This window comes from Glycine soja, chromosome 7 (genome assembly GCF_004193775.1).
Source record: "Glycine soja cultivar W05 chromosome 7, ASM419377v2, whole genome shotgun sequence".
NCBI classification, from domain to species: domain Eukaryota; kingdom Viridiplantae; phylum Streptophyta; class Magnoliopsida; order Fabales; family Fabaceae; genus Glycine; species Glycine soja.
The window spans coordinates 2,536,313-2,563,266 of record NC_041008.1 but is presented as its reverse complement, the minus strand read 5'-3'; the positions used below and the strand labels follow the sequence as shown (position 1 = coordinate 2,563,266).

Below are 26,954 nucleotides of genomic sequence, written 5' to 3'. Positions count from 1 at the left end.
GTCCATTTTCTTGACACGTGCCCCTCTGTGGCCATGGATATGAATTTGAGCCCCGTTTGGTTAGGAGCAATGAGCCTGTGCAATTTTGCCACGTTGCCATAAGTTGAATGATGATATAATCATTGTTGGATAACTCTCATGTATGAGGCGCAAAGGTATTGAATTCATGACTCATGTCCTTGTATATTTTTTATTTTTATGAAGCAAAAACAAATGTTTAACTAATGACCTCCTTCAAACTATGTAAATCAATCCTCACTACTTTGCTCTACTGATAAAAATTACAAGCAGATTCCTTATTAATAGTCAATAATAAGTGTTTAATAAGATTATATATGACTGATAGTGACACTTGCCATATGAAAAGTTGTTATCCGAATGAATAATGTTAAATATTTCTATTATCCTTTAAGATAAGTATTAGATGAAAAGTAAAAATATTTATTGTTTTAAAAGTATAAAGTATATTTAAAACTTGCCATAAAGATAATAGGAGGATTTATAGAAAGATATAATAAGAGGATTAAGAATCATTCATCTTGAATTAGTCCTTCAACACCTGATTTCTCTCTGAAAAATTGTTTATAATGCAAGTTTTAACTATAATTATCAAAACTAAGTCTTTCATACAAATTTGGTCTAATAGTTCAATTAATAGAAATAACATGAGTGTGATATAACATTGATTTAAACAAATCAAGAAAAAAATATTCAGTTTCAAATTTTCTTAAGGTTACTTTCCTTAATTGTTGAGCAATCCTTTTCAGAAAATTTTGCTAGTGTCAAAGTTTGAATAGCTGGAACTAAAACTATCTACGATTCAAGCGCAATAACCCTCTCCATGAATCTCTACTTGCAATCCCAACATGTTATTGGTGATCTGTTCAACAGTATTGGGATATCTTCTCATTTTACCACTTTTATGGCACAAAAAAAAAACTATAGAATACTTAAATAAGTAAAAAAGAAACAAAAAAATTGGCTTCACAGAAACGATAATAGAGAGGCTTATCAAGCCAATTTTTATTTAAATTTTTACCAAGCCAATTTTATGATTACGTACATTTTGGTTTTTAGTTCCGACTATATGAAGGTAGAAGCATCATCTCTGAGGATAAACAACGAAAACAACAAAAACAAGCCACCCAATGATCCGATTGTTAAGCTTTGAATTCTCAAAGTAGTTGTTCAATGCTTTTACTCACTTTTTTCGGTAACGACAACTGTTGATAAGCATGCTGCCATGCTCGATATCACATGTTATATTTTAAGAAATCTATCCTAAGTAATATGCGGCAACTTTTAAAGCATATATATTCAATAGTTTTTTTTTTTTTAATTCTGTTACTTAACGGACTTCCATTCAGCATTTGAGAAGTTAATCACCTGAGAATTAAGATAGTATCAAAGTGAGTTAATTTAATTCGGTTAGCTTTTTTTATAAGTCAATAAATACACAATTTGGTTTGATCCCCAATGGATTAATTGGTGGGTTATGTTATGTAGCTTGACTATCATTTAATTTCAGCAACACACTAATTCGTAATAACAAACTTAAAGAATAAACACAAAATATAAAATAAAAAACTTCCAAGACATTCATGAACAAAATAAATAAATAGAATTTTAAAAAACTAATAAAACAACACGTTGATCCAATTGGACTTAGGCTAAAAAGTGATTAATATTTTTATAACCCGTTCAATCCTTGAGCTGGATTGGATTGAAATGTTTCACAAGTTGAAAGTTGAAACTCGCACCTTGAAAAATCAAATTAGTAATTTCTTCTGATAATATTTTTTTCATGCACCAAAACTCGTGACAAAATGAACTTGTTTTGGCCCACCACGTGATGGATCAATACTAACCTAGCCCATTTTGACTGTAGCATGGCATGTAAAGAGAAACAAATTAATGCCTACAAATGGTAGTGTTACATCAAAAGATTAAAGTCTCAAATCAATGCATCTTAATTTATTGCAACATCAACCCTCTACACGAGCATTTACCATGTATATTGTGTTTAGAATCATTTTTCTTGACACCGTCCTCCTACCTCATGTAAATTAGAAGTATTAATAGAGGTTTTAAATTTTTAAGATATTAAATATATTTATGTTTTATTTTTACATTACTTTTGTGTTCATTGAGACTCAAACTAAAATTGGGAAACTTGAACGTTTTAAGCGAAATACGAATTTGTAGGAGAGGATGAATTCTTACAAATTTATAGGCAAATGATCCTCTCTCTCTCTTAATTGACTGGTCAAGTGGTCATGCAGTACGTACTTGTAGATTTCGCAATAGTTAACAATCTTACATTTTGGACTTCGAGATTTTGAAAATTTGCATGCAGATGAACTCGGATTATTTTTTCATACAAAAAACTCTTTATGTTTATTTTTATTTTTTATTTTACGTACTCCATATTTAACAATCACAAGTATATACATAAAAAAAAAATCATAGGTATATTGGCAATTGCTCATTGACATATGGAGTATTAGATTTAACTCTTTTCAATTTCTAGTATACGGGTGTATTACGAAAGTAGAAGGTAATACTCATTCATTTCTTTTTAATTATAGGAATTTTTAGAGAACTTTTATTCTTATTTATCTGTCTTTTTGTAAAATTTAAAATCATATTATTTGTGCTTTTATTAATTATAATCTTATTTGTTTTTTTTTCTTTAGTTAATTTATGCATGTATTCATTGTGAAGTAGAAAGAAATAGTGGTGAAATAAAAAAAATCTACAACTATTTTATTAGAATCAAGAAAAGTTATTGTATTTATCAGTAAGAACTCTTTCAACTAATTTATGTTCCTAAAGAAAAATAATTAATCACATTAAATATGTCAATTATTTATATTATTATTTTAAAATTATTTTTTTCTTATCTCATTATCCTTTCATTTGTTTCTTATTAATGTTTGAAGAGAGAATAATTAAATAAGGGTATATAGAAAAAAATAATTAATGCATTGAGAAATTAAAAAAAAAGATCTTATAAAAAGAGATAAATAAATTTTTAAAAATGATCTTATAATTAGAGACGAAAAGAATATATGACACATATGTTTTGTATTTACATTAAAGAATAAAAGTTACAAGTTGTTGCTTTCCTTTTAACAAAGCCTTAGAATTCATGAAAGAGGAATTCAATGCAAAACTAAACATTAGGTTTTTTGGCAACAGTGACAAAAAATAAATATTGAGACTCTAAAAAATACTATAAATTACTACAATAAATTTTGGTGGGTCTCTCTTTTTGTCTCAATGAGTTTTGCTTGTAATTTTATAATTTTAATAAATACTACATCTGGTTCTAAAATATAAAAAAATAAAAGATAATATTTTCTTGAGCTTAATTATAAGAAACATATGATTAAATTTGTTTATCTCTAATTAATTGTAAGACCTATTAATGATTACACCAATCTTCCCATGTGGGTGCATTTATTGAGTTGTCAACAAAAGAAAATATACTCATGGGTTGAAAAATTAACTTTTTGAAAAACAATTACCTCCTAAATCATTAGTGTAATGAATAATTTTGGAATAAAATTAAAATTTATGACAAATTAAATAATATAATCACTTTGATTGATCTTGATAAATTAGATAATTATTTCTTACATATAAGACCACAAGTAGTATTAAATAATAATAAATATACTCCCTTTTTTTTCAATTTATAAGATTCAATTATCCGATTAGTTAAGATTAATAAAAAAATTAATTTAATTTATAGTAATAAATTTCTCTTAAATTAATAAAAAAAAAACTATCCTTGTCATTAATATTCATTTTTCTTCTTTGTCAATGTATTTCCTCTCTTCTTTTAATTAGAGTATTTTTAGTTTAAAAATAATTAATGCATAAAACAGTATAGATTTGTCTTTTAAAAAAAAACAAACATAATTTTAAACTTGGATAAAGGAGGGAGTAATATGTTTTTTTTACAGCTATGAATATACCATGTTAGAGACTTACAAACATTTTTTCTACAAAATTCCAACAAAAAAAAGTCTTCCACTAAACACAGGGTTGTCATTAATATAAAATAATAATAATTAAAAATTTTAATAATTGCATGAACTATTATTATACATGTACTTGCATTCTATCGCAATGGATCTTTTAAAGGGCACACTTTTAGAGTAGCGAAGTACAAAGGGTTATTTGATAATGATAAAAATAAAATTTGTAATGAGTATTCCTTCCTCCCCATAGAAGTCATACAATTACCAATAGATTTAGTGTGCTTAACTACTAAGTTACTTAGTTACGTACAACACCAAACCATGTCCATGTGACTTATAGATGATCTTCTCATTGTACAGTTCTCTTTAACAAAATAGGAAAGAAAGTGATAGAGCCAAGAAAAAAAAAGTAGATATGCTACAATATTATATTATATACTATTTAAGGTCTAAGGATATAGTTAGCATGCACTTAGCAGCAAAGCAATGAGTAGTAAAACATTGAAGTATTTACATCATGTTTGCTTGGGAAAAGTACGCACACAATCACAATCAAACATAGCAGAATGCAAATGATGTGGTCGTGGTCTTGCATGGAAACGATTCCCAAGGAGAATCGAATCAGCCCACTTCCCTTCATCTTTATTCTTCTTTACAGTTTGCCTCTACTTCTCTTTACCCTTCCCCAAGAGAATGGAGGCCAGATCTTGCTTGCTTGGCTCATTCATTCATTCTTACCATTCAATAGAGATTGAGATAAAGCTGAGGTTAGTGTGAGAGAAGGAAAAAAAAAAAAAAAAAGAGAGAGAATAAAATAGCTCAGCAGCAGCCGCAGCAGTGTTTCAACCAAAGAATAGAAAAAGAATACAAAAGATGGTCAAAATGAAACCTCGAAGACTTGTTATTCCATCATAAGCCTTCACCTATCTTTATTGAAACTCTCCATTTCCCTTTTCTTTTCTCTTTTTCCCATTTATTTAATCTTCTTGTCTGTTTTCCTACCTTTCAAAGTTATACTATCTTGCTTCCCCTGCCTCCACTCACCACCTTCTTCAATATTCACTTAAATTACATTCCGCATTGCTAGCTACAACTACATAGATATATATACGTGACACATTTATCTTTTCTATATATTATTTTAGCCATGGCCTCAACAGTTCCAATTTTTTGTTCCAGTTTTTTCTTGTCCCTCATAAAATTCTTGACTGCAAAATTAATATGAGACATACACAAGATATATACTAATAATTTCATCACTAACCTTTTTTTACTACCCTTGCTATACTTTTATGAGAGAATAAAAGAATATTCAAAATCAATCGTAAAGCAGAAACTATTTTTGAAACATATTGACAGTCAAAATTCTGTTGATTCCCAAAGAGTAATGGACATGAAAGAGACTTGGATCCCCTCGTGGATGTTATTGGGATAATTAGTGGGCCGGTCTATATGATTTAATGGTACGAATATTCATTACATGGTGGCAAATGCTGACTTGGATTCCACATTGTCCAATTAGCTAGAGGCAGCCAACATTCTTTTTTTTCTTTTTTCTTCCTACTGTTGATTTTTTCTTTTTGTTGTATGCTTGGATTCTGTTTGTGGGGTTGTACAATTCGAATTTGATTCAAGTAACCAAATGCTGTGGTCAAAGGGACTTTCTAGGGTTCATGGTTTATTTGATTGATGAGATCTTTGGACACTCTGTCTGTTGTGCTATTAGGTTACATGCTCTTTCTGTGGGTTCTTGAGTTTGTTTGACTTAGCTATCTTGCTAGCTGCTATAGTATAGACCATGAGAAAGTGCTTGCTAATTTAGTGTTGTGCTATCCTAATAACTCAAATAGCATATTATAGTGCCTTTTATATTTCATGTTATTTTCAGAATTTGTAAGTTTAGTGTTCAACTGTTCAAGATAACTTCAATTAATTTTATGTGGCTCCAACAGAAATTTTCTTTATAATCTAGCTTTGTAAATTTAAGAGTCACTTTGCTATTACTTTAATGATGAAGAAAAAATTTAAAATTCAATCTCATCTTTAAGATTATACATAAACTAATCCTGAAAATAACATTACTAGCAGATAAGAAATCAATAAGCCATAAGCATCCATGTTCATAAAACAGAAACTAAGTAAAATAGTTCTGCTTAAAAAAAGTAACATATTCTGATAACTTTCTTATAAATGGAGTATACGTCTTTTCATTACTATATTAGTCTTTCTTGACGAAAGGGTTTTGTTGTTTAATTATTATATAGTCCAAGATTATGTGGTCTTGACCAATGTTTATGTAACACATTATTAAGTTTTTTTCTGTAAATTAAAAAATATGATTACATGTCAAGCGAAAAATTGGCAGAAACTACATGATCTTAGACCATATAATAATCTCTTGGGTTTAGCTCCTAGAGGCCATGTTATATATGAAAGTGCTTTGAAATTGAATGCACCTTTTGTGCTTGAACCGTAACGCATGTAAGACTTTAATTAGCATCCGGAGGTTCGAGAAGAAAAAAAAAATGAAAGAATAGAAATACCTAGTTCAGTTCAAACTAGCACTATCAATCCCCTTACCCTACCTCTATCCGATTTTGGAGTTGAAGAACAAATAAATGATTATCCTATATGCACTTTGCACCCATTACCGTACCATTAAAAACTTCAAAACAAAATGAAATTGTAGCCCACTGCCAAAGTATATGTTCAAAATTCAAAGTGTGCTCTCTTTGGAATTGTAGCACGAATTTCCTTTATCTCTTTTCCCTCCTTTAGAATTCACTGATTCCATTTATCAAGGTTGCCACTCAAACAACACTAAAAAGTACTACAACACAACACGGCCCTCCATTTATTCTCTTTTTTCTGTGGTCTCTGCCAGTATATAAACCATCCTCCCTATCACATTTCCTCATCAGCAAATCCTCTTCAGCTTCTGGATCTCTAATACTTCAACTCACTGTATTATCTTGAGGTTGGTCTTTGTATTTTCCCTTCCACCCCCCCCACCCCCCCCATATTTTTTCGGTCTCACCTTCCTAATCTTCAAAAACTTTCTATGTAATTCTTCAGTATTTTAAACCTCTCCAGAGGGTCACATTTATAGTAATGTGATGAAATCTGTCTTCTACTAGAGTGCTCCATTATGTCAGCCTCGTAACTTGTTTTCATAGCTTTCAGAGAAGTTAATCCTTAACTAAGTTATTTATTTATTTATTTGTTGTTCCAATATTATAATAAGCATTATGCTACCAAGCTAGCTAGTGCCTACTACAAAACACAAACACATGTACCATATATATAATGTGGCAACAATTATATAGAGAAAGCAACATCAAGTTTTTATTGAACATTTGACACTTGTTTCATGAATTTATACTCATAGTTTTCTAATGCGGATTGGTGAATGCAACAGTAATTTTTGCAGAGAAGTAAAATATGAGCAGGCCAGGAGACTGGAATTGCAGGTCATGCCAGCACCTGAACTTTCAGAGAAGAGATTCATGCCAGCGATGTGGGGACGCAAAATATGGAGATAGAGTTGATTTTGGTGGCTTTGGAGGAAGAGGAGGGTCTTCATTTGGTTTAACTGGCTCAGATGTTCGCCCTGGTGACTGGTACTGTGCTGCTGCTAACTGTGGTGCCCACAACTTTGCTAGCCGCTCAAGCTGCTTCAAGTGTGGTGCTTTCAAGGATGACTTGGCTGGAAGCTACAACAGTTCTGACATCTTGCGCTCCAGAGCTTTTGGTGGCAGTGGAAGACCTGGATGGAAATCTGGTGATTGGATATGCACCAGGTGACTCAGTCATTCATTTGATTTTGTGTCTTACCATTAGGGGACATCTCTTGTGCTTTTTCCTTTGCCTTCTGTCTTTAAAGTGTAAAGAATACGACAAACACCACAAAAACAAAAGGCACCACTGTTGGTGTTAATAGGCATGCAATGCAACTCATATCTTTATTGGGTTTCCCCTTTCTTTGACTGCTTTTAGGACTTGCATACTTTGAAAACTAGTTGCCCCTTAAGTGCAAAATATGTTTCACTTCGTTAGTGTTTCCTTGTGTTACATATTATGAAAAAATTTGATTTATTCCTCTCTTTTTTTTATCATTGAGCAGATCAGGATGCAATGAGCACAACTTTGCTAGCAGAATGGAATGTTTTAAATGCAGTGCTCCAAGGGACACGTACTAGGAATGAGTTTATCCAAGCAAGGATGCTACATTAATTAATGGAGATGCTGCAAGATTTCTTTATTAATTTCTTTGGGATGTTAAAGACAGTGTGAATTCTGAAAAGGTGGTTTAAAATGCCATGTTACAGAGAAGCTAGCTAGCTACATCCCTTAGGATCTTTCTCAGATTTACCTCAAGAGCTACAACAATGTTGTTTTGGTGCTTTAAACTATTTTCTTTAGTTTTGGCGTTAGAGAGTTCATTTATTGTATGGTGCGTGGTTTTCTTAAATGAATATGAATCTCTTTTCTTGTCTCTTCTTTTCTTTTCCCATGAGATGAACTAGAAGTACTTCCTGAATGGATGTGTGAGAAGGGGTGATGTGGTACTTTCTGTAACAGCAATCAAAATTAAGCATGCATTCGGGGTCATGTGGTACGCCATTTGTTACTATTTGCTAACTCAAACACAACGCACTCAAGTCCACCAAGCAATTTTTTTTAACAAGGGACATCCGCTAAACCTTTAAGTTGACAAAAAGAATATTTGAAATAACTTTGAATCAGCATTGCAAACCTCTTCAACAATAGAGTAAAAAAGGAAGAATTAAATATATTTTAAAGTTTCTATAAATATACCTTTATTTGATTTAGGTCCTTGAAATGTTCTTCTTTTTCATTAGTTTTGGCCTCATAAAATTTATTTATTAATTTTAAAATGATCTCTATCAACACTCAATGACAACACTAATAATCATTTTAAGATAATAAGGTGATATGACATTTAACATGATGATTATGTACTAACAAAAATTATTTTATGAAGGGTCTAATTCACTTGATTGAATATGATACATAAATTCTTATAAATTTTTTATTATGTTTTTGATTCTTACAGATAAAAAAATATTTTTAAAAAGTTATAAAAACAAAAACCATGTTAAAAACATATTTTATAAAATAAAAAAAAATGACAAAGAACTTTGTAACTATATAAGTGAAACATATTTTAAATTGCCAGAATCTAAGTTTTAGGTAAGAGTACTCATTGAGAAATATTCCTTAACATCTTTATTTTTTATGATAAATATCTCTAACTTGGTCCTTCCTCCCTGACTTTACTGGCTTAACTTAGCATATTTAAAACACAAATCACATTAGATTCCTTTCACTGAATGTAAAGTATACCTTTAAAAAGGATGCGCATTGAGGATTTAAAAGATGAGTCCAAGACTCCATAACTACATTAGCTTTTATGTAGGACTCTTGTCTTCCTTTCAGGCAAGCTTTATGTTATGAAATCTCCAAGTCTCGACTCTAGCAAGATTATATATAAGATATATGATTCTCCTTCTTATATTACTATTAGTTCATTATTCTCATTTTTACTAATATTATTGTTAAAAGCTACATGGCTTATCAGTTGGAGGTCCCAAGATGTCCTCCTAGTTGGGTGCAGTTTGGTAATGGTGCTGATTATAAAAATAAAAATAAAATAAAATAAATCCCTTGAAAATATAATCTAATATATACCTATCAATTTCTGAAGTTTAAAATCTGTGACTGTGATCCTTCTTTCCAATAAGGGGAATTATCATTGATTTTTGCGAGTTACAATCCATTTCATTACTTTCTTTATAGTAATCTATTTTTCTTGTTCGAAGAAAAATAAGTAACATTCTGAATGAAATGAGGCAAAATGGATTCCATTTGTGAATACAAAAGTTTGCATTAATGAGATACTCCATATCAATGAGATTACAAAAGTAGCTAACTGATGCAAGAACCATTAATACACACTTTCTATTACCATGTATTATATCTCTGCAAGTTCTAGCTTATTTGGTAATGGACCAAGCTAAGGCATCTATTAAACATATCATCTGGAGCAAGGATAGCAGAGTTCACTGCCCTCACCTGAAGAACTTGAAAGAAGAACAGTCAAAATAATGCATCCAAACGGAATTTTAAGTATTAAATAAATTTACCTATTTATTTATACAAAACGGCAATTGAAGCTTCGAAATTAATAAATTCATGCACTACATAATTTCAAATATTAAACAAATTGATGCTCAAAAATATTTTTTTAAAACAAGTCATTTAACTTTTCCAAGATTATATTCAAACTCGGAGAATAAGCGGGAACGTATTGGTAACTTGGGATGATGAGTCAACGGGGTTTGGGAGCTTAGATGGAGAAGAGAATGATTTGAGTGCAAGAAGATTTTGGTAGAGGAATTTCTTCTTTTGTTGGAAAGGCTAATTTTGATTTGGTCAGGGATGATCAATTGTTATGGTTAGAAGATGATTCATCATTGTTCAATATTAAATCGACTTACTTGGCTTTACTGAATTGGAACCGCTGAGATTGATACATTCAAATTGATGTGGCAAATTCGAATTCCGTCGAAAGTGTCTTTTTTGTTGTGGAGAATATTATTAGATAGGATCCCAACAAAATTGAACTTAGTAAAAAGAGGCATAAATTTGCAAGATCTAGATCTTATGTGCCCTGTTTGTCATAATGTTGTAAAAGACACTTCTCATCTGTTTTTCACTTGCTTGGAGTCACATCTTATTTGGTAAAGGTGTCATTGTTTAGCCAGAACCAATTCTGCCCTTCCCCAATGTGCAGAGGATCACCTTAGGCAACATTCTCAAGATTTGCTAGAGGGCAAATTCAAGAGATGGTGGTTGGTTGGTGTTCCATCATGTGCAATCTGTGGTTGGCTCGAAATGCTATCATTTTCAAAGGGCAAGTGTATGATCGAGAAAGGGTGTTGCACAAGATCCTGTTCTTTACATGGTCGTAGTTGAAGGCGGATAGATGTTATTCATACGTTATTTTGTATATTGAAATCACATAACAATTATCTTATTTTTTTAATTTTTTATTGTTTATTTTGTGTTAAAATAATAAGACTTAACTGCTTCTGAATTTTTGTTCAAAAGATACTAAAATTAATGATTTTAGAGTAATTTTTGTTGTATCTTGTGTGAGTTGAGTTAGAGCATAGACATGAAAAATGATGAATAAATTAAAGTGTCGCACTCAGTGAGTATAACACGTTCGACCCAAGCTAGCCCGCTAAGCACTACGCTTAGCATGTGTCCACTTGATCCAAACGGACACGCTAAGAGCACAAGAGAGCTCTGATTGGTCAATTGGTTGGTGAGGCATATTAAAGGAAAGGAAACACATTTTGTTTCCTTAGCCACGAAGGAAACCAAGAGAAGCAGAGAAACAAAAGGAGAGGAAAGCAAGCAGCCGATGCAAGGAAAATTTGTTTCCAAAGCTCTAACCGATCCGTTTCAATCCATCTTTCCTCCATTTTCTTTCATTTCATCCCACATTTATTTTTGTAAGTCTCTCATGACAATGAAAGACTAAAAAACCACCCGTTGTTGAGAACTATATAACCAAATTCTCTGTGATATAATGATTTTAAACTATCTTCTAATATAATGTTGTTATTATTATTCATTATTGTGCTTATTTACATACTCATGGTTTGATCGTCCATATTTATGTACTGTTTTAGGATATAAATATTGGAAAATGTGTATATGCTAAGAACTTGAAAAGAATATCTTAAGTGAGTCATATCTAGGGATAGAATGGTTTCCTTTAGTCTGTTCAAGCATTTATGCTCTTAATGCAAATCATTTAGTAATCAATCGCCAAGGGATTGAGAGCAATATTAAGTGGTTTAGGTTCTTTCACTCAAGGAATCTTGATTAGAATAGACTAATAGATGCAGGTAATAATCATATTAAGGTTAAGAAGGAAAATATCCATTAAGATTACATAAGAGAAGTTTTAGCAAGCAGAGTCCTCAACACATTCCTTAAATCACCACAACGTCAAGCGTTTGTTTTCTCAACCTTCATGTTCCTTGTTTATAGTTACTTCTTTTTAGTTTATATCAGTAGTTAATCAATGAACAAGATTCGATTTGAATCCCTAATTGCTTAGTCATCATTTATATATATATATATATATATATATATATATATATATATATATATATATATATATATATATATATAACTCTTAAGTACAAGCATAGTGTCTGTAGAATTCGATCTTACCGTTTTATATTATTTGTGCAACTTAATACGCTTGCAAAGCACACAACAAAGGCTTTCCAAAAGGAGTTTGATACTCCTTACCAACAATGGCTCATCAATCCATGTGCAACATTCTGTCCTCCCTACAGGTTTTAGGTGATTTTGTATTTACCTGTTGGTATGGTATTTTACTTGTAAGGCCTAGGCTTTGGCAAGTAGGAATTGTATCCTGATTTATGTGGCTGTTGATTAATATAGTTTGAGATGCAATTCCTTGGCTCTTTGCCTTTGCTGTCGGGTAGCCTCTGGATGGCTAGTTATTTTCTTCATATGGAGATGCAGAATTATGTGCTGTTGCTGCTACTGTTTCTGTAGCTTGTTTTTTCAGCACTTCTTGAGCTATTAATGAAACTTTAATTATTGCCGACCCCCCCAAAAAAAAAAAGATAGAGGCAGCTACATATATTGAGTAATCGGATTTTCCATTTTTTTTATATATATACATAGTTTTAGGAAAAGATGCAACTTGGCTGGTGAGATTTCAATAAAAGTTGGTGACTATCAAAAAAGAGCTATAAGCCAATTGTATTATCAAATTAGTATTTGAGAGACTTGTCCATGATTGGATTATAATATGATAACATAATTTAAAAAATAATACTATAGAAACATTGATAAATATAAATAAAAATAAGTGTAAGAAAACTACTTTTAGTATGAAACAATAATATTAAAAGATAAAGCTGAAAGTAAAAACAAAATCTTATAGAAGAAAATTTAAAACTGAATTATTAGCGCATTTTGAAACTTATTAAAAATTTAAAAAAAAATAAAAAGATCTATAATTTTTTTATTATAAAAACATGAATATATTTTAAAAAATCATAAATATACATTGGAAGTTGGAACAAATGCAGAAAAGTAAAATGAAAATAAATAATAAAATTTAAATAATTTGTAACACTTAAAAATTTATTTTATATTGATATTAAGTATAATGAAATAATATTAAGACAAAAAAAGTTGATAGAAAAGAAAAGATATTAAAAAATTATAAGTTTTTTCTTCATGTACCAAAAAAATATACAATTATATCCGAATGTTTTAAAAATAACAGTATTGATTTCGTGCCTGTACAAATGTAATTTTTTTACCTTCTTCTTTAAGAACTTTTTGTGTACTAATTTTATTTTATTACTCAAAAACACTCAACAAAAAAGATCTCTAATTCAATTTTATCAAATTAATATTTTGAGAGACTATCCAAGATTGGATTACTTAGTTGTGAAGGATCTAATCCGCCCGTTTTATTTTATATTATTTAAAAACAAGTCTCTCAAATCAGCCTTTGCAATGCAAGAGATTACAAACCAGAATATACTAAAATCCTGCTGATTTCATCCAAACTTCGACATAATGAAAACTTCATATTTCCTAAAATACAAATAAGTCTAATGCAGTAATCTATCTGCGGAATTGACTGTCTGTCAAATGTCAAAACTGCATAATGCGAGATAAAATCTGAGTTGAGAAAGCAGTATGTTGCAAATAGTATATACTCAAATAATTGGTAGCTGCTGCCAAAGGTAACACAGTTCCACGAGTGGTTCCAGCTTCCCCAAATATCTACTTCCATGCCAATATCTGGAAGGTAAAAATTTGCCAGTCAAATTGATGTGGACACGTAAGATGTTAGAACCCCAAAGAAAACTTAGAACTTGAAGAGCAAATTTAAATAAGAGCCAAACTCACAGACTTTTGGAGACACAGAAATAACATACGCATAAAGGAACACTAACTTAACTTCCAATAATGATGATTGAGATAGTCAAATGAATATGAAATGGCTTTGTTAAGATCCAATTAAATTGATAAGAACCTTTAGGAGAACTATACCACAAAGGCTAATTGTTGTAATTCAGGATCCCAAGACCTTATAAACCCCAAGCTATATTCGCATACCTCCAAGGCCCCAATGTAGGACTCAAACCCTATACCTTACAATATCCCAACATCCCACCAACTACAGTGTCGATGCCCATGCAGATTGGCTGTACAGTAACCTTTTGATTAGTTCCTAGCAAAAACTATGCCACTGTTTTGCAGCTGAGAGACATGGAGGAAAGCTCTATTGCCAATTGATAAGAACATTTGAAGCAATGTTGTCAAACTCTTGGGTTAACTCATAGACTCTTACAAGTTTACGATTCCAGGTGGAGAAAACAAATTAGCACGTATCAAACTCTTTTTCTACATAAAATTGGGTAAACTTGTTAAATGCACATAAAGTCTTAAGTAAAAAAGTGAGTATTTATGCTACTCATGCATTGTTTTTTAAGACAACATAAATGTAACATTTTACTAATTCTCTTTTTTGAAATGTTTTCATTTTAAGAATTTATGTATGATTATGGTCATTTATGTAGTTTTATCTTATGTAGCACTAATGTACTATTACACCTTATTCTTGTGGTTTGCTACTTTGATTCATTATGGAGTTGAAACGTTAAACTATTGTTAAGAGTATTATGTTATACATCTATGTCATTAATGGTTTTTTTTTATTAATATATTTTATAATAGTTAAACTCTAATCTTATGAGTTTGAGTTGAGTTTTCCAAAACTCCACAAGTTTACATACATAGACTCTTGAATTTGACAACCTCCCTTGGGCGAACCATACATTTAAGTCAGAAAACACACAAAACCTATCTTATAAACCTCACACTAAAATCCCATACTTCCAATGTGAGACTCAAGTCAAGTCCCATAACTTGCAATTGGATCCTAACAAGTTTCCATGAAATTAATCATCTGCATGTCACCGTGCCTGGTCTCAGGGTAGCCAAATGCAGAAGTCCAGACGCATAACCAAACAAAATGAGAACAACTCTGTACTCAATACTCATTTAGCCTACTCTTTTCTATTCTGAGTTCCATTCCTAAGAAACACTTGCACTTTCAAAATTTCACACGGACCCTTTTTCTAACCTATGCTTCAGGAACTTTTCCTACATCTAAATTCTAATCCCTATTTAATTTCACACTATTCACTAGACAAATACACAATGGAGACTCTGACCTAAAATTATAGTTATGGCATTAAAGAAAAATAAATTAGAGAAACAAAAAATACCTCAACGAGAAGGAATCATGCCGGTTTTCCTGGCATAGGCAAAGATGCCACCGGCCTCGATCACCGGACCCGCGTCGCCGATCGGTTTCAAGCGATACTCCTTTCCGGTGGTGTGATTGATCAAACGGCTCTCTCCGAGCTCAATCGTTACCACATCGCCGGTGGTGCACTCCTCGCAGAGGCGTCCCTCCGATTCCAGCGGATACACCTCGCCGGTGGCCACGGAGTTCCGGAAGAAGATCCTAGCGTACGACTCCGCGACCACTGCGGCGGCGCCGGAAGCGCCCAGCGCCACGGGAGCGTGCTCGCGGGAGGAGCCGCAGCCGAAGTTGGCGCCGCCAATGACAATGGAGTACTTGGTCTTGGTCTCGCCGGGGTCGACGAAGCGCGCGGCGTAGGTGGCGGGGAGGCCGACGAGGGCGTAGGAGCCGAGCTTCTCGTACTCGTCGGGCTTCGAAGGGACGAGGGTGAGGTACTCCGCGGGAATGATCTGGTCGGTGTCGATGTTGTCGCCGACGACGTAGCAGAGGCCATGGAAGGAGGCGGAGGCGGACGCGCCGGATTGAGCGCGTGGGGTTTGGAGAGAGATTGCGACCCGGTTGCGAGGGTTTGATGATTTGGGAGTGGGGAATGAAAGGAAGTGATGTAGAAGAGAGTGACTGTGAGAGAGGGAGAGTTTGGTGGAGGAAGCGAATGCGAGGTTCCGAGGAAGAACGGTTGCGGTAGCAGAGAACAAGGCCATTGTTGGATGCTCAGTGCCTCCTCTCTCACTTCCGTCTTCCTTTTCTCATTTCCAACCTTAATTCGCAACCAAGAGAAAAATTATGTAAGAGAAATAAATAGGAAATTGCGTTAAAAAGTTTGAATATTTGGATTGAAAATAATATAGCTAAAAAACTGAAAATAAATAATCTTGTAAGTTTGTTTGATTTAGAATAGGAGATGAGATAAATAAAATTAGAAATAAAGGCACTATATAATCCCTATGTTACTTTTAACACAACCTCGTGTTATAGTTCACCATTTGATATGAAAAAATGACTATGAATCCTATACAATTGAATACGTGTGTACTTGTTTGAAGTTGGTGAATTTATTTTGAATTTATAATTGATTTTTATATGTTTGATTTCATATTTAAAAAGAATTTAGAATTGATTCTGATCTAGAATTAATTTTAAATTAAAATAACTTTGAAAAAAAATCATTATTATTTTTAATTTGATTTTATAATAAAATATTTAAATATATATTGTATGACTTCAAAATCAATTTTATAAAATTAATTTTATTCAAAATTAATTTTTTTCAACCTCCATTCAAACATACACTATAATGGATTTTCAAATAAGATTTATGCAAAATTGGACTATAATCGATCTTCAGGGATGTACAATCGATTATTTGCGTGTTTGAATCATCGTCATGTTGAATTGGATCTGTGTCAACTGAGAAGCAACTAAGCCTAGCTTCTAAGTTTTTTTTCTTTTTAATTTGATGAAAAAAGTAAGGCATACAATACACACGTCGAGGACGTGGAACCAGACATACACTATCAATGCTAGACATGGCAAAGTTACAAAAGAAGCTTGAACACAAATTTTCTTCACAGTGGCTTTGTCACTTTCCAGTGTAAGATGCACAATTGATTTTCGCAAAATTGTTGTTTATTCGAATTCTTAGACAACAGTGAAGATGTTGGCCAACGGATTTTGTCATTAGGATCCATGTTATAGTGTATACTCAAAGCAATCCACAACATTTATCAGCACATGAGTCATGTGCTTTGAATTGATGTATTATGTGAGGCGAGTCAAGTTACGGATACTTGGGCTAAGTATGAAGTATGTTCTAGGTCTGAAGTATTCAAGAGTCAAGACACATGTTTTATGTGGTGCCTAAATTCATTTCCAATTAATGCCATAAGAATTGATGTTGCTTGTATTGGTTTTACTAGATGTTTTTGGGCCATAAATAAAATTGTCGTTCAACCCGAAAAAAGAAAGTAAGACATGACATTTCATTTAAGAACAAAAATTAAAAAATTATGCTTAATTGTATTTTTTCCCTCCATAATTTCTAAACCGTGATTACAATTAAATTGAGATAATGAGTTCCAAACCCGATGAACTCAAACCAACCTAGCACATAAGTATTAATAATAAGTATTCTAATTCCAATATCAGCATACATGTTAGAAAGATGTTCACCAAAATCATGAATTTTAAAAATAGAAGAACAAAGACTAGTTTGCCGAAATTTGTAGATATCACCTTATTTATCATTTTTATTATTTAAATTATTTAACTATTATTATCCTTACATTTAGGAAAATATAGAGATCAATATGATAGTTAAGTTTCGAGACTTCCTATCAAGCAAATTGATATTTTGTGCTAGTCCCTTTTGCTTCACGTACTTAAGATATTTATTTCACGTATTTCCAACCTAATAATATCAAGTTCATATGATATTGATATTCATTAAATGAATATAATAAAATCAAAATGACCCACATAATGAATCAGGTTAAGTGAGTTTTAAAAAGAATTTTTCCAAGTCAATTAAATGGAGGAAGGAGATTGAGGTTGAATCAAGTTGATTTTTCAAAGAAAAAAAAAATTGCGTTAACCAAATTGAGCCAATCATTCAATCTATTTAGAGCAGGTCATTAGGTTTCGCATAAAAATTAAACTTTTGTAAACATTCCTTTTGAGGAAAACTTGAATAAAAAAAGGATGAGGAAAACTTGTAAAAAATTAAACACCCTGTCATTTAGATTTCATAAATGCAATGAAAGAACTAACAGTACAATTCTTAAGCCGCGTTATGCATTTCCTAAAGAATTCTCCCAGTGTTTCTATTCAGAACAGCATCAATGAACTCGACAAAGAAAGGAGCGTATATCTGTCTACAACTCATTCAGTTTGTGTGTGTCTCTTTCTGAAAGAAAAAAAAAAATCCATCTTTTTGCATGAATTTTGATTAAAGCAGTGAAAGAACTACAAGGGCACAATAAGCTGCACTGTGCACTTCCTAAAGAATTTTGTCAAGCCGCTATTCTGAACAGCAATGAATGAGCTTGACAATGTCTACAAGTCATTCTCATTCCTGAACAATACATAAAATTCGTGCTGCATATTCTCCACTAGCTACCCTATGATTAAGAAGTCTTGTATTCCTGTGTTTTCAATTGCATTGAACAATAAGTAGAAGTGCTACCTACCTATCAGATTCAAGCATCATAGGCTAGTTAGGCCAAGGATGCATGTGTGTCATTGCCAGACTCATTTTACCTTCGATTTATAACGTTTAGCCTTCACAACATGCTTTCGAGTGAAAGTACGGATTATCTTTCGGACATCCTTTCTAATGGAGAAGAATGCTGAGATTAGTGCAATATACATGGCTGGATAGATATGGATACCTTTTGCATGAGCAAAACCAGATTTTCCCATAATGGACTCTCTAATCAGACCCCACATAAGAAGTAGTATTCCAAAAAGGCTCATTCTCCCTGGTTTTATCAGACCTGTGATTGCTCCTCCCACAGACAAGTAGCTTCCTGCCAGAACCTGCAAGACAAACCCAGAAGAGTGTCCAAGCTTAACCTTCAAGCAATTCATTAATACAAAGAGAAATGCTAATAACACACTCTAACACATTCTTTTAACATACTCTTCAGTCTTTATCGTTGGTTGAAATTTTGTTAGAAATGACAAATTTTATGTGAGGCTCACTCCCTGTTTAATGAACTTCACTCAATTTTGTAGTTTTTAATAAATTTTAACCACTGACGTGTGTTAGAAGTAGTGTGGAGTGTATTGGTAGCACTAATCTCAAAACTAATAGAGGCATTATTTTTCAGTTACTAATCAACACGACACCTCTAGGCGTTGGAGATCTGATGCAGCAGAGACTGCCCTTGTATTGAACTGGTACAAGTTTAGCAGATTTCTGTAGCTTTGGATGGTTTTCAGCTTGCAAATTGCCTTTGCTAGAGCTCCAGGGTAGAGAAGAGCCTTCACTATAAAAAGAGGGAAGACCTCACTTGCAATTAACTGAGAAGATGTCACTTCTAATGGAGTATGACAAATTCCAAATCTACATGGAACACTGGAAATAAATGGGACCTTTGTGAGTATCATACTATCATTACTATGACACAAACAGGATTTAGAAGAACTATTCCAGAACTTCATGCACAGCTTTTGGCATTAATCATTGCAGGAATAATAAGACCCTCTCACTAGTGGCATCGCAATCATCAAAATAATTAGGAGATCGATTTTGCACTTCTGTTTGCTAGTTCATTAGTCTATGATGCCGTGTTGTATAACTAGCACATGATCATCAAGGGGTGTTCCTGGATTGGATCAGTTTTGAAGATAAAAACCATCAAATTCAATCATTTCGATTTTATTAATTTATCTTTCAACTGTTTAGTTTAAACTTTTAATCTCATCCAATCCAATTCAAAGTGGTTTGGATTGGATCGGTTTTTTGGTTTTAATCCTACTTTTAACTTTTTTATAAAAAATTACTAAATAAAACAGAAGATATATAATAAAAATAATTTAAAATATCAAATATTTTATTTATATGTCATTATATAACTAATAATATGATATTTACGCAACTGAACTCAAATAATTAGTGCAAATATCTTTAATTAAATATATTTTCAAAAATAGATATAAGTTATATGATAATTTTATAAATAAATAAAAAATAGAAATGAGTGATATTATAAATTTATAAATAAAAAAAGTATACATATGTATAACTTTAGTTTGAATCGATTTCTAAAATAAAAATCTAAATTTGGTTTTTCCATTTTTCCATCATTTGATTTTTGGTTTATTCGATTTTCAGTTATTTGGATTGGTTGTTTGGGTACACATTGAATTGGACTGGTTTATGAACACTCCTAATCAACACATCCAAAAACAAACACAAAATTCAACAACGGTTAAAATCCCGTTGTTGACTGATGATTTGAAAATACTAAAGAGAAAATGACAAGAAGCATTATTTGATTATGAACAAAACTAAACAAAAAGGCACATGGGATCTACAATCCGTGATAATAAAATAAACAAAAAAAGAACTGTAAAGACTGGATTAAAAAAAGATTCCCTGCTTTTCTTCTTTTTACCGCATTCTATAATCACTTATATTTTAAAGCTTTAAGTTGTGGTATTCTCAGAACGATATTGAATGAGTTGGGTAAGCATTAACGAAATAGGAGGAATAAGAAAAGAAGATGATTACCTGAAAATGGGAACTTGAAAAATGATGATAAAGAAATATATTGAGAAGGCAATGGAGCAAATGAGGGTAGCCCATCTCCTAGAACTAGAAGAAGCCATGGCAGCAAAATCTTTGACAGGACCCTCTGTTCTAAAAGGTCCCCAAAATATGTAATCGATGTGGCAGACTGGGGTAACACTTTGACCACTTCAATTTTCTTTTTCTTTTTTTTACCCTAAAACGTGAACACCTCTCCCTCTCGAACGTTTTGGTTTTGGTTTTTTGTTTTTAGTGAAAGACAAATGCTAACAAGTGTTATTGGGCTTGGGGCCTCCATTAAAACATTAAAAAGAAAAGATGTTTATTATAATTTATAAAATTATATTATTTATTATTTTCTTTTTTGTGTTTTTTTTATGATTTTTATAATAAATATTTTTTATTTTTAATTCCTTAATCCTGAGTAAACTGATTGACAATACCTTTTTTGAATACTGTCAAGCACGTGACTCATATGCTAGATTGCTAGTCCAAGTAAGATATATACATTGGAAGAAAATGTTACAGTTAAACAATTTTTTATTAAAAAGAAATATAGTTGATACGTAAATTGTTGTACTATATATAAATTGTTAAAGATATAACTAAATTATATAATATTTTTAGCAAATTTAAACATAAGCCTAGCATTTGCGCAAATAACTCTGTTCTTATTTATTTATTTATTCATAGATTAACATTGGTATGAAATGCTAATAAAAAATAAAGGCAGGAATAGAGTAATACCACGACGCTATAGATTTCACCACTTATTATTTTCGTTTGGATATTCATATCCTAGACTACACTATATTCAAAATTGGGCCCTCCACAAATTAAATGCGCCATATCCTTTTCTTGGGCCATCTGGATAACAATAATTAAAGGGATTTTCTATTTTACTCCCCCATATTACTGATACACTCCCCTGGTAATTCTTTTTCCAAGAATGTCCTGCAAATTAACTTGACACTCGAGTGTTTTATTATATGGCACTATCATTGTCACTTATGAAGGTGCATAGTCACATACAACCCTAAGGTTACAAAGCAAAGGAGAAAAGATCTAGAGACCAATAAAGATAAAAAGGAGATAAAGCAGAGTGATGTTGCCAAGGCAATTTTTGTAATTTATATATGATTGGAGCACTATGGTTGTGCACACTCGGCTGTTTCTGCAGCTGAAGAGGCTTAAAGAATTACAAAATGGGGGACTGCAAAATTACTAGATTAATCTCTAGGTTATTGGTGGAATTTTTAGAAAGGGGAGTGTATTAGTAACAAGGGAGTGGAAATTCCAACTACCTAATTAAAAAAATAAGCCTGCACGTGAGGAGCCTAAACAAAGCTCTGCCCGCAAAAAAGTGAGGAAAGGTGTCCAAATTGCTAGTCCATTACAGAATACTGATGCTAATATAAGTTACTTATTATATCAACTTCTCTTCTTTGCTTATCCACCCTCATCTTTTAAGTAAATAGGAGAATGTAATTTTTGGAGAAAAAAACTTAAAAAAAAAGAGTGGATAAACAAAGGAGAGTGAATATAACAATTGCCTAAATATCAATTCACAAATGGCACACAATTTTAAGACGCAACTTTGACTTTCTTGACAGTAGCATAATGATCTATATCACCTTATCTTCGACTATCTCTTATCTCTTACTTGAGGATAAGGTTCTAAGCAAAGCAGTAACAGTGAATTAATTAACTAATTAAGCAATAGATGTAGCTTTTTCTTTTGTTACAAGCAATACATATATAGCTCAAATAGTTCATGGTCGTTTTCTTTATATTTGTAATGATTACCCTTTTGTTCACAAACATAAATTTATGACAATGTACCATTAAAGAAAAGAAAACCACTAACAATTTCCCTACAGCACTTTTGAATGTTTACACAACCTTTGTTTAAAAGAATTGAGGATTTTTATAGTAACGAACTCGATTTGCTTTCAAAAAGGAGGAGAGGAGGCAGCCAAATTAATTCTTCATCTTGACGCTGAGAAAAGAGAATTAGTAGAAAAGAACGGTTGCAAGTATATATTCTCTCACCCTTTGGCTATCTCCAAGAACCAACCATTCAATCCAATCTACTACTAGGTTTGAGCCGAAGATATTAATTCGAAAAGTGACAAAGTGCACACAAGTGGGTGAGATGACAAAGCTTCGCATCGCATGTGGGTCACACATCCCGGTGCAATAATTGGCCTCTAATAATTGTGTGGGCCCCTCCAACTCCGGTAAAAATGTCATACTTCACTAGCACAACAACGTTAATTAAACGCAAGTGAATAAAATTTCGATACATTAAAGAAACGTTTATTGTAAATAATAACTATTTTATTACAATCTTGATAAATGGCAATTTACTTGAGGAATGACGATAAAATATAGTAGTAGTAGATATATGGCAAGTTGCTCATCATCATTCCTCATAATGAAATCTTCACATTTGGGGTATGTCTATATGGAGCAACCTTCCCTTCGATATCTTAGCCAACATCTTCTCGTTTCTCTCCCCAGACTCGTTAGCTAGAGCAAGATCAGTTTGCAAGAATTGGCACACATGTTCCAAGGCTTATCGTATAGCCACAACAACCACCACCTCATGGTTCTTGGCTCTTCCAATTCGCAACCATGGACCACATTGCTATGCTCATAATCCAGTGATAGATAAATGGCACCAACTCTCCTTACCAATCCCATCAATTCGACCAATTGCTCCAATTGGGAGCCTCCTCCTCTCAAGGGTCACCAATTCCACAACCCTCCAATTGGGTCTTTGCAACCCCTTCACTAGAGAGTTTAGGCACCTTCCCCGATTGCATGTTGCAAGGACCAACCCTGCCGTTGGAGTTGTTACAATCTCGGAGTCATCAAATCCAAACCATAATGTTCGGTTTCCTTCCTTTAGAGTCTACGTGGCTGGTGGCATGTCCGAGGCAGCACAAGGTGGCGGCGCCACGTATGAAACCAAAGTGGAGATGTATGACTCGCGGTTTGACACGTGGCGGATTGTGGGGTCCACGCCTGTCGAGTTTGCCGTTAGGCTCACCGTGTGGACACCCAATGAGAATGTGTGCATTGGGGAAACGTTGTACTGGGTAACCTCGGCTAGAGCCTACAGTGTCATGGGATTTGATGTTGGTAGAAATACATGGAGTGAGTTGGGTGTGCCTATGGCTGAGAAGCTGGAATTTGCCACGCTTGTTCCGCGGAATGGGGCATTGGGATTGGTTGGTGGCACGTGTAGTGGGACTGCTTGCATTTGGGAGCTGAATGAAGGGGACAAATGGTGCTTAGTGGATAAGGTGCCACTTGAATTGGGGTTGAGATTGTTGGGAGGGAAGAGTGTTAAGTGTGTGGGGAATGAGGATGCTATTTGTTTGTATAGGGATCTTGGATATGGGATGGTGCTTTGCAAGAAGGTAGTAGGGGAAATAATGGGTAGGTGGGAATGGGTTTGGGTTGATGGGTGTGGTTACACCAAGGGGAAACAAGTATACAATTGTCCAATTAGAGGGGCTCTTGTTCATCCAAGTCTTGCGTCCTCCTCTCTTATATTTTAAACCAGAGTAGTCTTCTTTTTGGAGTGAGATTGTGAAAGTGTTGTGCGACAAATTATTTATGTTTCAAATGTTTATCAAAATGTAACTTGACTTTGCTACAAACTTATCCAAAAAAAATTGTGAAGGTGTAAACATAGTACTTAAATTGCACTTAGGTGTAGGCGAAAATCTCATCCACATGAAATCAAATCACCTTTCAATCTTTGCCTTTTGCTCTGCATATATAGCCTGCCTGAATTTTGCCCTTCTTATTTGGGTTCCTCTTAATTAATTTGGGCTTAGTACTTTGGGTGTTGTTCATTGAGTTAAAAGATGGGCTTTGGCTATTTATACCTTTTCTTTTGTCCAATACGTTTTTTCTTTTTCCTTTATCTTTTTAAATTTTATTATAAAAAATACTCTTCATATAAAAATTTTTATTTTTATATAATAAAAAAGGTATAAAGCTTATTTTTCTATACTCCATTTTCATTATTCTCTAAAGCTTGTTTATCTATTTTCTCTCCTTTTTCCTCTTTTTCTTCCTATCAAAGCCTCAAAGGTATTTAGATTGTTCTCTTATTTGGTTATATTCAATATTTAATTTCACTGTACATGTAAAATACTTCAATTAAATTGTTAATACTGCACACACGAAAGGATAAGCTATGATAACTTTATTTTTACCATTCCAAAAATTACATGTCAGAACCCTTTTTAATTTTCTTTAATATATTGAGTTAAGACATCACTATAAATCAATAAGAAAAGAAAGAAAATTTGGTATAATGAATAACCCACAAAGAAGGAGTAACAAAAATGGAATGAAACCAGTTAGGCCGAGAATAAATGAAAATTGGATTGCAGAAGTATCATCTTTTCCATGGGTAAACAAAAACATAGTTTGGACTCCACTTAGTTTCGGTTTCAGTTATTTTCGTATAATTTCTATTGGGACTCTTGGCCGAGAGAGTAAAGAGAGAAAGGAGAAATTATTTTACAAAAAAAAAAAAAATTAATTTTTAAAATATGTTACATTGGTGGATGGATTCGATATTCATCAGCTAAAAATTATTAATGAATGAATTAGATTAAATTTTATTAGATGGATCATGAATGTATTGGATTTTTTAATGGATCAAACTCATCAAAGTGGATTCATAAATTTAATTTTATCCGATTTATTATAATTCGACTCAAAATTTATACTCATCAAAGTGAATTTACTTTTATCTGTCTATTATAATTGGACTCGAAATTTATCTGATTCATTTATTTTTTTATCTTTAATGTATTTTTTTTCTGAATATTTAAATTCATAAAAAAGATAGATCCTGACTAATTAAAAATTTAACTAAAAAATAAATAAAATTTAGTTAAAAATTATTTTTATAAAAAATCGTGCAGAAAACTAATATTTACATTTAACATCAAAGTTGAAAAAAAAAATGAATAGTGAATACCAAAACAATAAAAAAGAGAATAACGAATATGGAAGCGAATCGCGAAGAAAAGTAAAATCCCAAGAGATATTGACTACATTGTCTCTGTATGACTCTTTTGTTTTCTTTTGGCCACTTGGTTCTCTTCACCATTATATATATACAATTCACACAGCAAAAGTCACTCTCGTAAATACAACACAACAAACATACATAGAGAAATTCACTCATATAAAAATCATCACTTCAAATAAAGCTAGACCTAGAAAGATCCAGAGGTAGCTACGGAGAGAAACAAAGCTCATGGCTGGTTTGCAAAGATCTGAGGTGTCTTTCAGGAGACAGGGTTCATCAGGGCTTGTTTGGGACGACAAGTTATTATCAGGGGAATTGAACAAGAACGAAGACCCAAAGGGTGCTCATGGTGGTGACCTTAACCTTAACCTTAACGTTAGAACAACACCACCCATCCAGAGAAGTCGCTCCAACGGCGGCTACCGCACCGGAAAAGTCTCGCCGGCGATCGAGCCTCCCTCTCCCAAGCTCTCTGCTTGCGGCTTCTGCAGCGCCTTCGGAAAAACAGGGGAAAAGGGTCGTCGCGCAAAGCCCCGTGCAAAGCATCGATCAAGGTAGGTTTTTTCTGGTCGCCGGAGATGCTCTTCAACTTGTCATGTTTCTACCCAGTTTTATAGAAGAGTGTAGGGTTTGAGTTTGAGTTCATATAAGGAAAAACAGAATTGTCAATTGTAGCTCTCCGTTTCTCTTCTGAGTCTCTGTTTACGAGTTTTAGTTTGTTTTTCGTTTTTCTTTTGTTTCTGTGGAAGAAGATATTATGATGGTTTGTGGTGGGTGGGTGAGTTTGGTTGTAATTATGTGTGTGTATATATTTGTTGGGTCAACCAGGAATTTTGGTCTCTGTACAAAGTAAAATCTCCAACAAGATCTATCTTTCACAGATTTGGGATTGGTGCAATATGGGCACGTGATTTAGTAATCAAATCCATATATATTGTCATTCACCAAAAATAAAACTCCATACATATATTGTATGAGATCATATATATCTGATAAATATGAGGAACTTAAATTTCTATCATCATGTGTTTATAAATTGAACTGATAGCTGAATAAGGAAAATCAAGAAAACAAAACTATAGGAAAATCAGCTCCATGGTCTAAATCATCCATCCTCTGAGTTGTTGTTTTGTTTGTTGTGAATTTGTGGTCAGCTGCAAACAGAAGTTCAGACGCGTAAGATGTGGCTGTTTCCTTGTTTGTTCTATCGTCGGCATA

At 32.8% G+C, this 26,954-nt stretch overlaps 5 protein-coding genes across 5 annotated transcripts; 3 read left to right on the top strand and 2 right to left on the bottom strand.

Moving 5' to 3' along the window:
• The first annotated feature begins 6,825 nt into the window (after window positions 1–6,825).
• Window positions 6,826–8,488, top strand: LOC114418118 (uncharacterized RNA-binding protein C17H9.04c-like). The gene is made up of 3 exons (XM_028383300.1): window positions 6,826–6,966; window positions 7,408–7,789; window positions 8,113–8,488. The coding sequence occupies exons 2-3, from the start codon at window positions 7,431–7,433 to the stop codon at window positions 8,186–8,188; spliced, it is 435 nt and encodes a 144-aa protein (XP_028239101.1). The 5' UTR covers window positions 6,826–6,966; window positions 7,408–7,430; the 3' UTR covers window positions 8,189–8,488.
• Window positions 8,489–13,520: 5,032 nt separating this feature from the next.
• LOC114418116 (3-isopropylmalate dehydratase small subunit 3-like) lies at window positions 13,521–16,210 on the bottom strand. Its single transcript, XM_028383299.1, has 2 exons — window positions 15,380–16,210; window positions 13,521–13,886 (listed from the first exon to the last, which is right to left on the bottom strand). The coding sequence occupies exon 1, from the start codon at window positions 16,119–16,121 to the stop codon at window positions 15,381–15,383; it is 741 nt and encodes a 246-aa protein (XP_028239100.1). The 5' UTR covers window positions 16,122–16,210; the 3' UTR covers window positions 13,521–13,886; window position 15,380.
• Window positions 16,211–18,329: 2,119 nt separating this feature from the next.
• On the bottom strand, window positions 18,330–20,852 carry LOC114417710. Its single transcript, XM_028382794.1, has 3 exons — window positions 20,654–20,852; window positions 19,267–19,495; window positions 18,330–18,954 (listed from the first exon to the last, which is right to left on the bottom strand). Exons 1-3 carry the CDS (start codon window positions 20,749–20,751, stop codon window positions 18,667–18,669), a joined length of 615 nt encoding a protein of 204 aa, XP_028238595.1. The 5' UTR covers window positions 20,752–20,852; the 3' UTR covers window positions 18,330–18,666.
• A 2,177-nt stretch (window positions 20,853–23,029) lies between these two features.
• On the top strand, window positions 23,030–24,448 carry LOC114418115 (F-box only protein 6-like). Its single transcript, XM_028383298.1, has one exon. It carries the CDS (start codon window positions 23,131–23,133, stop codon window positions 24,238–24,240), a length of 1,110 nt encoding a protein of 369 aa, XP_028239099.1. The 5' UTR covers window positions 23,030–23,130; the 3' UTR covers window positions 24,241–24,448.
• A 1,383-nt stretch (window positions 24,449–25,831) lies between these two features.
• On the top strand, window positions 25,832–26,754 carry LOC114418114 (MAPK kinase substrate protein At1g80180-like). The gene has a single exon (XM_028383297.1). It carries the CDS (start codon window positions 25,965–25,967, stop codon window positions 26,292–26,294), a length of 330 nt encoding a protein of 109 aa, XP_028239098.1. The 5' UTR covers window positions 25,832–25,964; the 3' UTR covers window positions 26,295–26,754.
• Window positions 26,755–26,954: the final 200 nt, after the last annotated feature.

Bases quoted from the DNA above. Each gene is read 5' to 3' on its own strand.
- LOC114418118 (XM_028383300.1), top strand. From the start codon at position 7,431: ATGAGCAGGCCAGGAGACTGGAATTGCAGGTCATGCCAGCACCTGAAC. The intron at 7,790-8,112 runs GTGACTCAGTCA...ATCATTGAGCAG, and splicing joins GGTGATTGGATATGCACCAG to ATCAGGATGCAATGAGCACA.
- LOC114418116 (XM_028383299.1), bottom strand. From the start codon at position 16,121: ATGGCCTTGTTCTCTGCTACCGCAACCGTTCTTCCTCGGAACCTCGCA.
- LOC114417710 (XM_028382794.1), bottom strand. From the start codon at position 20,751: ATGGCTTCTTCTAGTTCTAGGAGATGGGCTACCCTCATTTGCTCCATT. The intron at 19,496-20,653 runs GTAATCATCTTC...ATTTATTTCCAG, and splicing joins TTTCAAGTTCCCATTTTCAG to TGTTCCATGTAGATTTGGAA. The intron at 18,955-19,266 runs GTGTCGTGTTGA...TTTGTCTTGCAG, and splicing joins CAGATCTCCAACGCCTAGAG to GTTCTGGCAGGAAGCTACTT.
- LOC114418115 (XM_028383298.1), top strand. From the start codon at position 23,131: ATGTCTATATGGAGCAACCTTCCCTTCGATATCTTAGCCAACATCTTC.
- LOC114418114 (XM_028383297.1), top strand. From the start codon at position 25,965: ATGGCTGGTTTGCAAAGATCTGAGGTGTCTTTCAGGAGACAGGGTTCA.